We start from the raw sequence: 12,706 nt of genomic DNA, 5'->3' as shown, positions 1-12,706 counted from the left end.
TTAATGGGAATCCAAAAGTTTTGTTTGCAAATCCAAAAGTTTTGTTTGCGAATCCAAAAGTTTTGTTTGCGAATCCAAAAGTTTTCCTTGTGAATCCAAAAGTTTTGCTTGCAAATCTAAAAGTTTTGCTTGCGAATCCAAAAGTTTTGCTTGTTGTTGAGCTGAATCTCATGGGCGGGACCTACGCCGAAAGATGTAAGACACGTCTCTATTGGCCAGTCTCGATCGGAGTGACAGCTTGGCAACTCCGCTCCCGAGTCCCGCTCGTTCTCATCATGGACTTCAAAACTCCCTCTCGTTACTAACTGTGGATGTTGCCAAGCTGTCACTCCGATCGAGACTGGCCAATAGAGACGTGTCTTACATCTTTCGGCGTAGGTCCCGCCCACGAGATTCAGCTCAACAGCAAGCAAAACTTTTGGATTCGCAAGCAAAACTTTTGGATTCGCAAGCAAAACTTTTGGATTCGCAAACAAAACTTTTGGATTCGCAAACAAAACTTTTGGATTTACAAACAAAACTTTTGGATTCCCATTAATACATTTTTTATACTTTTTTTTCACATTTATTTTACTTGCAATAAAACATTTTTTGATTGCAGTGTGGAAAGTTTTGCTCTCAAACCTATTCTGTTTGATTGCATAATAAAGACACAAATCTACCTCCATACACGTGCAGTGACTACTAGACTATATGTGACAATGCAATGCAAGTAAGCGATGGAGGACGTTAAGAAGAAATTGGCATCGGGAGAGTTCAAAACTGTTATGATGTATTAGTCCAGGAAAGGCCGCCGAGACAGGATCGCTTTTAACTCACTTTATTGGGTTAAGGTGGTTGGTCTATTGTCTATCGTCTATGAAACAAAAGGAGAGGGATCGTATATAACACGCGCGGAGCGTCTCTAAGCTTTACATCTAATCGATACGCCGCCCAAGAGATTCTGATTCTAAAATGGCGGAGTCCAAGTTAAATAGGCAGGTAGAGGTGGGCGTGTTCTGTGGCTTTAAAAGCCCGCCCCCTTCATCTATGTATGAATCAGCTGTTGCCCCCTTGTGGCTATGCGCAAGTCTTACAGCTTATGTTATGTTGGGAGAATATTATGGCTGAAATATGTTACAAAACAATCGAAAATCAAGGAAAGTATCCTGTGTGGAAGTATTATGAAGTTATGATTGTTCTCGCAGTTATCGCGAGCTTGTTGCGCTGATCGGTTGACAATTCCAAAATGCCTTGTGTAACAGTCATGATCTGCGTTGTGTTCAGTAACGACGATGATGATGATTGTCCAATCAAACGCGTTTATTTTCTGAAACGATGAGTGGACACACATGCGGTCAGGACAATCGGACGGTGCGCACACTGTAGCGTAGGGTTCATAGAATGGATTCAATACAATGAAACAATGTATATGAAAAATATGCAAAAACAATACCTGAAACGATGAGTGGACACACATGTGGTCAGGACAATCGGACGGTGCGCACACTAAACAACACAACATGCGCGTTAGCTTGCCGCCACATGGCCAACAATCGAACATATCCATAAAATCAACAAAATAACCACACATGTATCAGCTATGCACTAAACATACTCCACACATCAAAAACAGAAGTACACATCATATACATCGATGCAATGACAACAAAAGATACAATGCATGACATGTGCAATGGAGGCTTGCCCAACAGAACCTATAGCGTAGTGTTCATAGAATGGGACAATGACGGCACATGCACCGTTCCAAGACAGCACCACCAACCACTAGGTGTCACTATTTACCCCCTCAACTTACCAACAACGATACAAAAACCAAACAGGCCTGCAAGTGGAATTATCTATTTGAACTTTGTTACACTTGCATTCATTTAATAAAGGCATGCTTTCATGGTACAAATGTAAACATGTCATTACTAGTGCGAGAAAAAAATGTACTTTAACTGTGTCGGACTCGGACATATATATCTTAATGCCTGTCTGGCTCGGGTCGGGCTCTGTTAAGCCCAACACAACACGGTGTGTGGCCGGCTTTACTTCTGTCGGACGCGGGCCGGGCTCGGACAGAAAAATGCGGCCCGTTCCGCGCTCTAGCTAGCAGCAACAGCACGAACACATTCTGAATATTTTGAAGGTGTAACAGCTGAATATTCTATCTCATGAGGAAAAAGTAGAGACGATTGTAGACAAAAATGGAGAGAGATTTTATCTTATTTTTTATTTTATGCAAAACATTTTAGTCTCGTCTTTTTTTGTCAACAAGAATGCATGTTAATTTAGTCTTAGTCAGCGTTTTTGGACATTGGTGCAGTCTCGTCATCGTCTCATCTTAGTCATAGAAAAATAGGTTGTTGACGAACATATTTAGTCTCGTCTCGTCTGACGAAATTAACACTGTTTCAGAGTGACAGTTAATCTCATCTGCTTCCATTGATTTTGGTTAACTTGGTCGAAGGCTAATTCTGTCACATGCTAACAAGGTCAAATCCAACACTGATGATAGAAAAAAATTAGACAGTGCTTCTCAATGGACTTGGTCACTGGAAAATAACCCTATTTCCCCAAATGTTGGAGTTTTGCTTTAAACATAAAAATAACTGCAGTCAAGCATGCATTTTCCTACGTTTAAGCAATATGACTTGCTGCTCTGGTCAACAGTTAAGCAGAAATTTAAGTTAATTTTAAACAATGAACAAGAAAACAATAGGTTATGTATGAACGTCCACATTTGAATCCAGATAGGTACTAAAGGTACTAACCCTCTGCCTGATTATCAAACCGCTTTGAAAACATCTCTGCCTCCAGACTCTACAGGGGTCTTCTCCCGACGGGCGGGCTGGTTTCCTAGTGGGCAGAGGCCGTAAAGGATGGAGCCTCTTGATGGTCCCTGTTGACCACGTCAGAGGTCCTGCTCCTATGGTTTCTGGTGTTGAGAGAAGCTTTATAAGAGAGGAGAGGAGAGCCTTAGCTCAGTCTAACGGACTGGAGGTCCTGGTTAAAGCAGAGGCCACAATGTCTGCTACGTCTTCCCTCTGTCATTTGAAACTGTTTTAAAGATTTGAGGTCATGTTCTAGGCTCAGAGAGGGAGTGGTAAGCGTTTGGCGGTCAGGTATGGGGATCACACTAAATGTTCTGATGTAAAGTGTCTTCTGATGTCTAAGATGAGAAATGTTATCAGATATGAGTCTTATTTTTAGTTTGAAGTAATTTAAGTAGGGACATTCTTCTAAAAGACAACACGATAATAGTCCTAAAACAGGAACAAAAAACTATCTCCTGTGATGAACTTCTTCTGAGAATGAAAGTTATCATGGTCAATTCAAGCCAGTTTCCATATTTCATACTGACTGCCTACCTGGACATGGGCTATCTGAAGTACTTATACTTTGTGATTGTTTTGTTGCTGTACATTGTGATTGTGGTTGCGAATGCTTTGCTCATTGTAACTATTTGTATGAAGAGGAGCCTACATGAGCCTATGTATGTGTTTCTGTGTAGCCTGTTGGTTAATCAACTGTATGGTAGCGGTGGTCTATTTCCATTCCTCCTGCTGCAGATCACCTCTGACACTCACACTATATCTAGATCCATGTGTTTCCTACAGATCTACAACCTGTATAGCTATAGCTGTGGGGAGTTTTGTAACCTGGCTTTGATGTCCTATGATAGGTACCTTGCTATCTGCTGTCCTCTGCATTATAAGGCTCAGATGAGCTCTAACAGGGTGGCTCTGCTGATCACTGCTGTATGGCTGTACTCTTCTCTGGAGAGCCTTGGGTGTATCATTCTGAGTTCCTCCCTAGTGCTGTGTGGGAACAGAATCCACAAGATCTATTGTGATAACTTCCCTATTGTTAAGCTGGCGTGTTCTGACACCACCGTGAACAATGTGTACGGGATCGTGTCCACCATACTGGCCGTGGTGGTTCCTCTCATCTCCATCCTGCTCTCCTACACCAAGATCCTCAGGGTTTGTGTCGTTGGTTCTAAAGAGACCAGACAGAAAGCATTCAGTACCTGCACCCCCCACATCGCCTCCCTGATCAATTTCTCTTTTGGGTGTTGTTTTGAAATATTTCAGGGTAGATTCAATATGACCGGTGTTCCCAGGATATTGCGTATCGTTTTATCGCTGTACTTTCTCACCATCCAACCAATTTTTAACCCTGTTATTTATGGACTGAGGTCATGCAACTTACGAAACATAGTCAAGTCTATTCTTCTTTCTAAGAAATTGATCTTAAGGTTTCCTTCACAGTCTTAGATTCCAAGCATGACATGAATACATTTGGGTTCAACAGTGGAAAAGTGGGATTTGGAAGATGATGGTAGTGATATATGTATTGAATACCTTTGTAAATTTATATTGAATGTATTGTACTTCTATTCAATACATTGTATTGTGTTAATATGATTTATATTGTTTGTATATTTAGCTATCTATCTAGCAACAAAGCTCCTTAACATCTAAGCTATTTAGCTACCTAACACCTTAGTGTCTGAACTTCTTAGCTACCTACCGCCTAAATATCTGACATGCCTAGCTACCCAGGTCCTTAACATCTAAGCTACTTAGCTACCCAGCTCCTTAATGCCTGAACTACCTAGCTACCTAGCTCCATAACATCTAAGCTACCCAGGGACCTAGCACCTAAACAGCTAACCTACCTAGCTACCTATATTCTTAATTCCTAAGCTATCTAGTTCCCTAACCCATTAATGTCTAAGCTACCGATCTACATAGCACATTACCTTCTAAACTACTTAGCTACCTAGCTCCTTAACGTCGAAGCTACCTAGGATCCTGGCTTCTTAATGTGTAAGATACTTAGCTTTATATTCTCTGTACTACCTAGCTTAAACCATCATTCATAACTTTTCATGAAGTTAGAATGTAGTCCGCTGCTGGGGGTCTAATAACCCACAGGCCAAAACAAAGACAAACTTTCAGAGCCAAAACTTATATTTCAGAGGAGGTTTCTTTAATCTCTGACATGCATGGTCATTTTATGATTTAGTACAGGACATTTGTTACATATAGCTCCTTTAATCTATATTGTAGTAACACTTGATAATGTTGTACCTTGTAATATATCATATATTTGTTGTAATGTAACAATTTTATGAAATAATAAAAGACTTAATGGTGAGTTGGTGTTGCTTTACATTTTTGTACAATCGTTTGCAGTATTGTAGTTTATACAGTAAACAAAAATAAATGTCTTATATAAATAAATATATCATATAAACAATTCATATAGTAGCCCATTTTTTTAATGTAATAAACAATATTTGAGGTTATTTATGTAAGTAATAAACGGTGGTGTTGTAATCGCACAGGGGGAGGATCCTCTGCCAAGGACAAGCTGAGCCACAGTAGGCCCACATTGTCCACCAATAACGTCCCCATAGTGGTTCATTCTCATTATACCACCAGAAAGGATTAGACATTAATTCATCTGTAACGGCTTTTAATCAATATTTTAGTTGAAATCGGAATATTCTGCCATGGCGCTTTGAGCTTAATGTTTCTGCTCGGTAGAGGAAACATCTGGTCCATAGTTGTGGTGGCGGATGATGTGGAAGTGTGGAGGAAGAATGCACATCTGGAAGGGATCAAGCATTTAACAATGCGGTGATGAGATTAATTTTGGAGTAATGTTGGAGATGGTCTAAATAATTTATTAAATTGTATAGGTCGATTGTGTTATGAGATATTTTTAATGAATTGGTTTATGAACTTAGGGCCATTTTGTGAATACTATTCACTAAGAATAGCACTGCAACATTAATAAATAAATATATATAGGCTTGTATATATATAGATGTATATATAAATATAATATAATATAGTATATATATATAGTGAATTTTATATTTTGTTGTATCTACAAATAAAAAGGAATAGGCCACAATTTAAGATCATTAAATACAGGTTCATCATGTACTTTGTTGTGTGTGTGTGTGTGTGTGTGTGTGTGTCCTCATGTCATTAACATTGTTAGTGTTCCTAGCTCCTCCCCATGGAGCCAGTTATCTGGTGTTTAGAGAACATCATCTAGCTGGCGTTTGTCCCTCATGTTTGTGTGACCACTCTCAGCCTGACGCCACAGGACACAGAGCTCAGACTGTTGTGTGTAATGAGCTGCTTTCCAGCAGCACTTCTGAAACAGTGGAGCAACATTCAGCAACACAACAACAAACATGCTGCACAGGAAGTAGTTTCAGTTGTACAGGAAAGAGGGGAGTCTGCATTATGAACAAAACAATCTGAATAAAACCCACACTACCAGCCACAATTGAAATAAACAAAATACTTCCCTGTAATAAACAGATTATTGAACAACAGAACCAGACAAGAGTTGAGAAATGAACCAGGGTTTAGCTGATTGGTTGGCTCCCCAGCCGTCGTGAGGCCGGATGCGGACTCCGGTCGACAGGTACGACCCGTAGGGGAGCCGGCACCGGGCCGGGGCGAGGCCAGGCGGCGAGGAGCACCTTCTGGATGGAGCGCTGGATCTCCTTGGTCCTGAGACCGTACACCAGGGGGTGGAAGAGGGGGGGCAGCAGGGCGAACAGGGTGGAGTTGAGGAAGTTCCCCAGCACCGACACGTTGTCCCTCCGGTTGTAGAGCACAGAGTAGAAGATGATGGTGGAGAAGTTGATGAAGATGATGAGGTGAGGAGCACAGGTGCTCAGGGCTTTGCGCTGAGAGGCCTTGGAGGCCCTCCAGCTGACGGATAAGATCCGCATGTAGGAGAGCAGCACGCAGACGAAGGGGAACAGCACCAGGCTGCAGACGATGAACAGGCCGTACACGTTGTCCAGGTCTCTTCTGAAGCACGCCAGCTTCACCACCACCAGATTGTCACAGAACATCTTGTTGACGGCGAAGCGGCAGAGGGGCAGTCGCGACGTGAGGTACACCTGCACCGACGTCAGCCCCACGGGGAACAGGTAGGCGGTGGCCAGCAGCACGCGGACCCGGGCCGGAGTGATGATGGTGTGGTACTGCAGTGGCTTGCAGATGGAGATGTAGCGGTCGTAGGCCATCACCGCCAGGATGGCGTATGCACAGGACCCATACACGTTGACGAAGAGCACCTGCAGCAGACAGCCCCCGTAGGACATGAAGGGATCGTGGGACAGCAGGCTCTGCATCACCTTGGGACACACAGCGCATGAACCCACGATGCCATTGAGCGCCAGGTGCAGCAGGAAGGTGTACATGGGCTTGAGGAGGTTGGGATCGCTGAGGATCAGAGCAATCAGTAGAACATTAGCACACAGAGTCAACACATACAGGAGCAGGCAGAGCACGAAGAAGACATAGTTTAGCACGCCTGGGGGGCCGTAGGCAGTCAGAGACACAACAGTATAGAGGAAGCTCTGATTCATGCTGATGAGGAGCTGCACTGCAAACCAATCATTCCATCAATAAAAGCCCTGAGGGTCCAACCCCTGAGTCTGATGCCATGCTGCCCTACGTGGGGAACATGAGAAACACTTTGCACATTTAAAGGTCTGTCTGTCTGTCTACTCTCTGTTTGCCGGTGGCATCATCTCATCTTATAGTGTGATCTTAATGTCACCTGCTCTGACCTAATAAGAGCTGGTCATGTGACATACCTCGCCAAACAAATCCCTATGGTGGCGATAATGAATGGATGAACATGAATATATATCAGTGGTCCCCAATAGGCGGCCCGCGGGCCAAACCCGGCCCACCGCGAGTTGTTTTATGGCCCACAAAAGAGTTACTGAGAAAAAAGAAAATGGGTTTAATTGTTTATCTAAATTATGTATATACAGTATACATATATGTATACTTAAGCAATAGATCACGACAGGCTGTGGTATGTTCTCATTATACCACAGTTAAGGGGGTCGCCGTCCCTCCGCTGCAGTTCGGGACGGACAACGCCCCTTAACTGTGGTATAATGAAAACATTTCACAGACTGAAGTGATCTATTGCTTTTATAAAACGGTTACGTAAGTATGGGAAATGAAAGTCATAGACACCCTCAATTTTGAAAAAGCGAGAAAGTCGGAAAAGCATTTTTTTTTAACAAATACAAAAAAGTAGTCCCTCCTGGCTGCCTGCGAAGTGTACGGCGGTTGCTATGCAACACACTGTAGCGTCCTTCAGAGAGAAGGCTAGGCTAGAGACGGTAGCTTGGTTCGCCGGCAATTTAGCCTAATATCGAGTTCACTCACCGTGTGCCTATTGCTTTACAACATTTCCACCCTCTCCAGCAATCAACATATTTTTAGGCTTCAGTGAACTATGCTATTGCTTTTATATATAAATAAACAACAGTTCAAGTTAGGCGCAGAGTGATACTGAACTCTCTAAACTGAACGGGCGTCATAGCTGTGTGTATACGCTCAATATACAACAGTTGGGAACCAATCAGATCGCTTGATTTAAGCCATATCCTGCAGAAAATGTGGTGAGTGCTGTAGTGCAAAGTGAGGTTGAAAATATGTTTTAGTAATCCACATAGATTAAGACGCAAAGAAATGTTGAATGGCTTAAATCAAGTGAAAAGATTTGAAAATAGTTCAAAAGTCGAAATTGAATAAACAATGTAAACATGCAAATGATTTATAAAATGTCAAATGGTTGGAAACAAATAAAGTGAAGAGTTAAACAAATACCTAAAGTGATAAAGTTTGAATACATTTGAGATCAAATATAGAATAGCTGAACTGTTCTGATAAAGTTTGAAGTGTGTGTGTGTGTGTGTGTGTGTGTGTGTGTGTGTGTGTGTGTGTGTGTGTGTGTGTGCGTGTGGTAGTAACTTGAAAAAGTACTGAAAACTTGATTTCCTTCCTTCCATAAATTGAAAATGTATTCCTTCACATCTAGTTAATCAATATAAGCTCACAAAATGATGAGCTTTATACTGTTGGACTCTGTGGAGTCTCAGCTTTCAAATGGTATATTGTTTGTGTAGATAGCATGACATGAAAAATATTGTTGTAAAGCATTGTTGTTAGCGTTTAGCTTCTACCGGAAGTACACCAGATATGTAGTAAGCACCTGGCCTCTCACCATATTTTGGGGGTTCTCTAAAACCCCCCGCTTTGTGAAAATCAGTTTAGATATAAATGAAGATCAACGTAAGTTTATTTGTTAAATGTTTGGACGAAGGTTAATGGTTAAAAATGTATCAAGTTACAAAGTCTGAAGTAGTTAAAATATCAGAAAAGTAAATTAGACCAACTGAAAATATACAACGCTGCTTTCAAATTAAATAGTTGAATCTGAAAAAGCATAAATTATATCGAAAATCTGTTTAGATATTAATGAAGATCAAAGTGTGTTGATTTGTTAAATGTTTAAAAAATGGTTAACGGTTAGAAATTGACCAAGGTGCGAAGTCTGAAGTAGTTGAAGTGTCAGAGAATGGGCGGACGGCTTCATCATCCTCCTATTGACTTCCATTATAAAAATGTAAGGATTTAAAAGTTGGATGTTTACAAAACTCTAAAATATTTTATTTTTGAAAAGTAGTAGCACAAGATTCCAGGGAAATATAAAAAAAAAGTGGAATGGAGTCTCTAGGTGACAACTGTGGAAGGAGTAGGGTACCAAATTTTGTAGAGAATAAGAAAGAAAGAAAGAATAAAGCCTAAGAATAACAATAGATGAGCGCTGCATGCAGCACTCAGCTAGCTATGACAGTAATAATTGATGATAATATTTTGGTCTATATATATATATAAATAGTTCATTTTATATATAATTTTTTTGTAGGCCTATGTACAAATAAAATATATTTTTAAAAATATTTATTCATAGGTAGACACAATTTAAGAGCATTACAGGTTCATCATGTACTTTGTAGTGTTTGTGTGTGTGTGTGTGTGTGTGTGTGTGTGTGTGTGTGGGTGTGTGTGTGTCCTCATGTCATTAACGTTGTTAGTGTTCCTAGCTCCTCCCCATGGAGCCAGTTACCCGGTGTTTAGAGAACATCATCTAGCTGGCGTTTGTCCCTCATGTTTGTGTGACCACTCTCAGCCTGACGCCACAGGACACAGAGCTCAGACTGTTGTGTGTAATGAGCTGCTTTCCAGCAGCACTTCTGAACAAGTGGAGCAACATGGTGGTTCAGCAACACAACAACAAACGTGCTGCACAGGAAGTAGTTTCAGTTGTACAGGAAAGAGGGGAGTCTGCATTATAAACAAAACAATCTGAATAATAAAAATCGATCCCCGGCTCCTCCTAGCTCCTCCTAGAGTGTTGAGGTGTCCCTGAGCAAGGCACCTAACCCTAACTGCTCCTGATGAGCTGGCTGTCGCCTTGCATGGCTGACGCTGCCGTCTGTGTGTGAACGTGTGTATGAATGGGTGAATGTCAGGCAATATTGTGAAGCCCTTTGGGTGGCCACTGGTTACAAAAAATGCGCTATATAAATGCAGTCCATTTACCAATAAAATCCACAGTACCAGCCACTATTGAAATAAACAAAATACTTCCCTGTAATAAAGATTATTGAACAACAGAAACTAAAGGACCCTTGTGGAACAGAACCAGATGTCATGATAAGAGTTGGGAAATGAACCAGGGTTTAGCTGATTGGTTGGCTCCCCAGCCGTCGTGAGGCCGGATGTGGACTCCGGTCGACAGGTACGACCCGTAGGGGAGCCGGCACCGGGCCGGGGCGAGGCCAGGCGGCGAGGAGCACCTTCTGGATGGAGCGCTGGATCTCCTTGGTCCTGAGACCGTACACCAGGGGGTGGAAGAGGGGGGGCAGCAGGGCGAACAGGGTGGAGTTGAGGAAGTTCCCCAGCACCGACACGTTGTCCCTCCGGTTGTAGAGCACAGAGTAGACGATGATGGTGGAGAAGTTGAGGAAGATGATGAGGTGAGGAGCACAGGTGCTCAGGGCTTTGCGCTGCGAGGCCTTGGAGGCCCTCCAGCTGACGGATAAGATCCGCATGTAGGAGAGCAGCACGCAGACGAAGGGGAACAGCACCAGGCTGCAGACGATGAACAGGCCGTACACGTTGTCCAGGTCTCTTCTGAAGCACGCCAGCTTCACCACCACCAGATTGTCACAGAACATCTTGTTGACGGCGAAGCGGCAGAGGGGCAGCCGCGACGTGAGGTACACCTGCACCGACGTCAGCCCCACGGGGAACAGGTAGGCGGCGGCCAGCAGCACGTGGACCCGGGCCGGAGTGATGATGGTGTGGTACTGCAGTGGCTTGCAGATTGAGATGTAACGGTCATAGGCCATCACCGCCAGGATGGCGTAGGCACACAAAGCATACACATTGATGAACAGCACCTGCAGCAGACAGCCCCCGTAGGACATGAACGGATTGTGGGACAGCAGGCTCTGCATCACCTTGGGACACACAGCGCACGAACCCACGATGCCATTGAGCGCCAGGTGCAGCAGGAAGGTGTACATGGGCTTGTTGAGGTTGGGGTCGCTGAGGATCAGAGCAATCAGCAGAACATTAGCACACAGAGTCAACACATACAGGAGCAAGCAGAGCACGAAGAAGACATAGTTCAGCACGCCTGGGGGGCTGTAGGCAGTCAGAGACAAAACAGTATAGAGGAAGCTCTGATTCATGCTGATGAGGAGCTGCACTGCAAACCAATCATTCCATCAATAAAAGCCCTGAGGGTCCAACCCCTGAGTCTGATGCCATGCTGCCCTACGTGGGGAACATGAGAAACACTTTGCACATTTAAAGGAGTTGGAGATGTCTGTCTGCTAACTGTCTGTCTACTGTCTACTGTCTACTCTCTGGCTGTCTGTCTCTCTGTCTGCCCTGGGTTGTGTGGCATCATCTTCTCATCTTATAGTGTGATCTTAATGTCACATTACCTGCTCTGAGCTAATAAGAGCTGGTCATGTGACATACCTCGCCAAACAAATCCCTATGGTGGCGATAATGAATGGATGAACATGAATATATACAGTTTATAGATTATTATCTATAAACTGTATATATATTTTTTATTATTTTCTCAAAACAAACGAGCAAACAAAACAATCACAAACCTCATATACATAAATCACAAGATAACAAACTCATAGGACATTACAAAACAATACACCGTACAATGGGGGGGGGGGGGGGGGTGCAGATCCATAATATTCAATAAATTCATTTAAATACCCAGTTTCTCGAATACAGTCTTATAAAGATCCAGGGTCTTTCATCCCTTTAAGTCCTTTAACCAATTGTCAATGTTGAAGCAATTGGGTTTATGTATTTTCCAATGCATCATAAAAATTTGTTTAACAGACAAAAAGGCTAAAGCTATGATGTGTTGAGTAAGAGTTGACTCAATATTTTATACTCTACTGCCTAAAAGGCTAATTAGTGGGCAGAGTGGTGTTTTCACTTTCAGAATAGAAGACAAGTTACAGATCACATCTTTCCAAAAACTCTTTGCTGAGGGGCAATGCCACATTAGATACCAATGTTCCTGCCTCTCCGCAACCATGCCAACAAAAATGGGAATGGGACTTGTCCATTTCCTTTAATCTGCTTGGTGTTATATAAGCCCTGTGCAAAAATTTTATTTGAAGTATTTTTTATCTTACACATTTGGATAAAGCTGTTGGCTTTTGGTAACAGTATCCCACTGTGCATCACTCAGGGGTATGCCCAAGTCCTGCTCCCATTTGTGTTGAATAGAGGATAGGCTGTCAAAGGATGCAATGGTC

General features: G+C 42.7%; 3 protein-coding genes across 3 annotated transcripts; 1 reads left to right on the top strand and 2 right to left on the bottom strand.

Moving 5' to 3' along the window:
- Positions 1-3,311: 3,311 nt before the first annotated feature.
- LOC311341583 (olfactory receptor 11A1-like) lies at positions 3,312-6,106 on the top strand (the record flags this gene model as incomplete). Its single annotated transcript, XM_084466404.1, has 2 exons — positions 3,312-4,191; positions 6,102-6,106. 2 exons carry the CDS (start codon positions 3,312-3,314, stop codon positions 6,104-6,106), a joined length of 885 nt encoding a protein of 294 aa, XP_084322530.1.
- A 276-nt stretch (positions 6,107-6,382) lies between these two features.
- On the bottom strand, positions 6,383-7,399 carry LOC311341582 (olfactory receptor 1496-like; the record flags this gene model as incomplete). Its single annotated transcript, XM_084466403.1, has 1 exon — positions 6,383-7,399. One exon carries the CDS (start codon positions 7,397-7,399, stop codon positions 6,383-6,385), a length of 1,017 nt encoding a protein of 338 aa, XP_084322529.1.
- A 3,183-nt stretch (positions 7,400-10,582) lies between these two features.
- LOC311341581 (olfactory receptor 6N1-like) lies at positions 10,583-11,599 on the bottom strand (the record flags this gene model as incomplete). Its single annotated transcript, XM_084466402.1, has 1 exon — positions 10,583-11,599. The coding sequence occupies one exon, from the start codon at positions 11,597-11,599 to the stop codon at positions 10,583-10,585; it is 1,017 nt and encodes a 338-aa protein (XP_084322528.1).
- Positions 11,600-12,706: the final 1,107 nt, after the last annotated feature.

The sequence above is a fragment of the Micromesistius poutassou genome, assembly GCF_964030765.1.
Source record: "Micromesistius poutassou genome assembly, chromosome: 4".
NCBI classification, from domain to species: Eukaryota; Metazoa; Chordata; class Actinopteri; order Gadiformes; family Gadidae; genus Micromesistius; species Micromesistius poutassou.
Note: the sequence above shows the minus strand (reverse complement) of the source record. Positions and strands in the feature narration are given on the sequence as shown.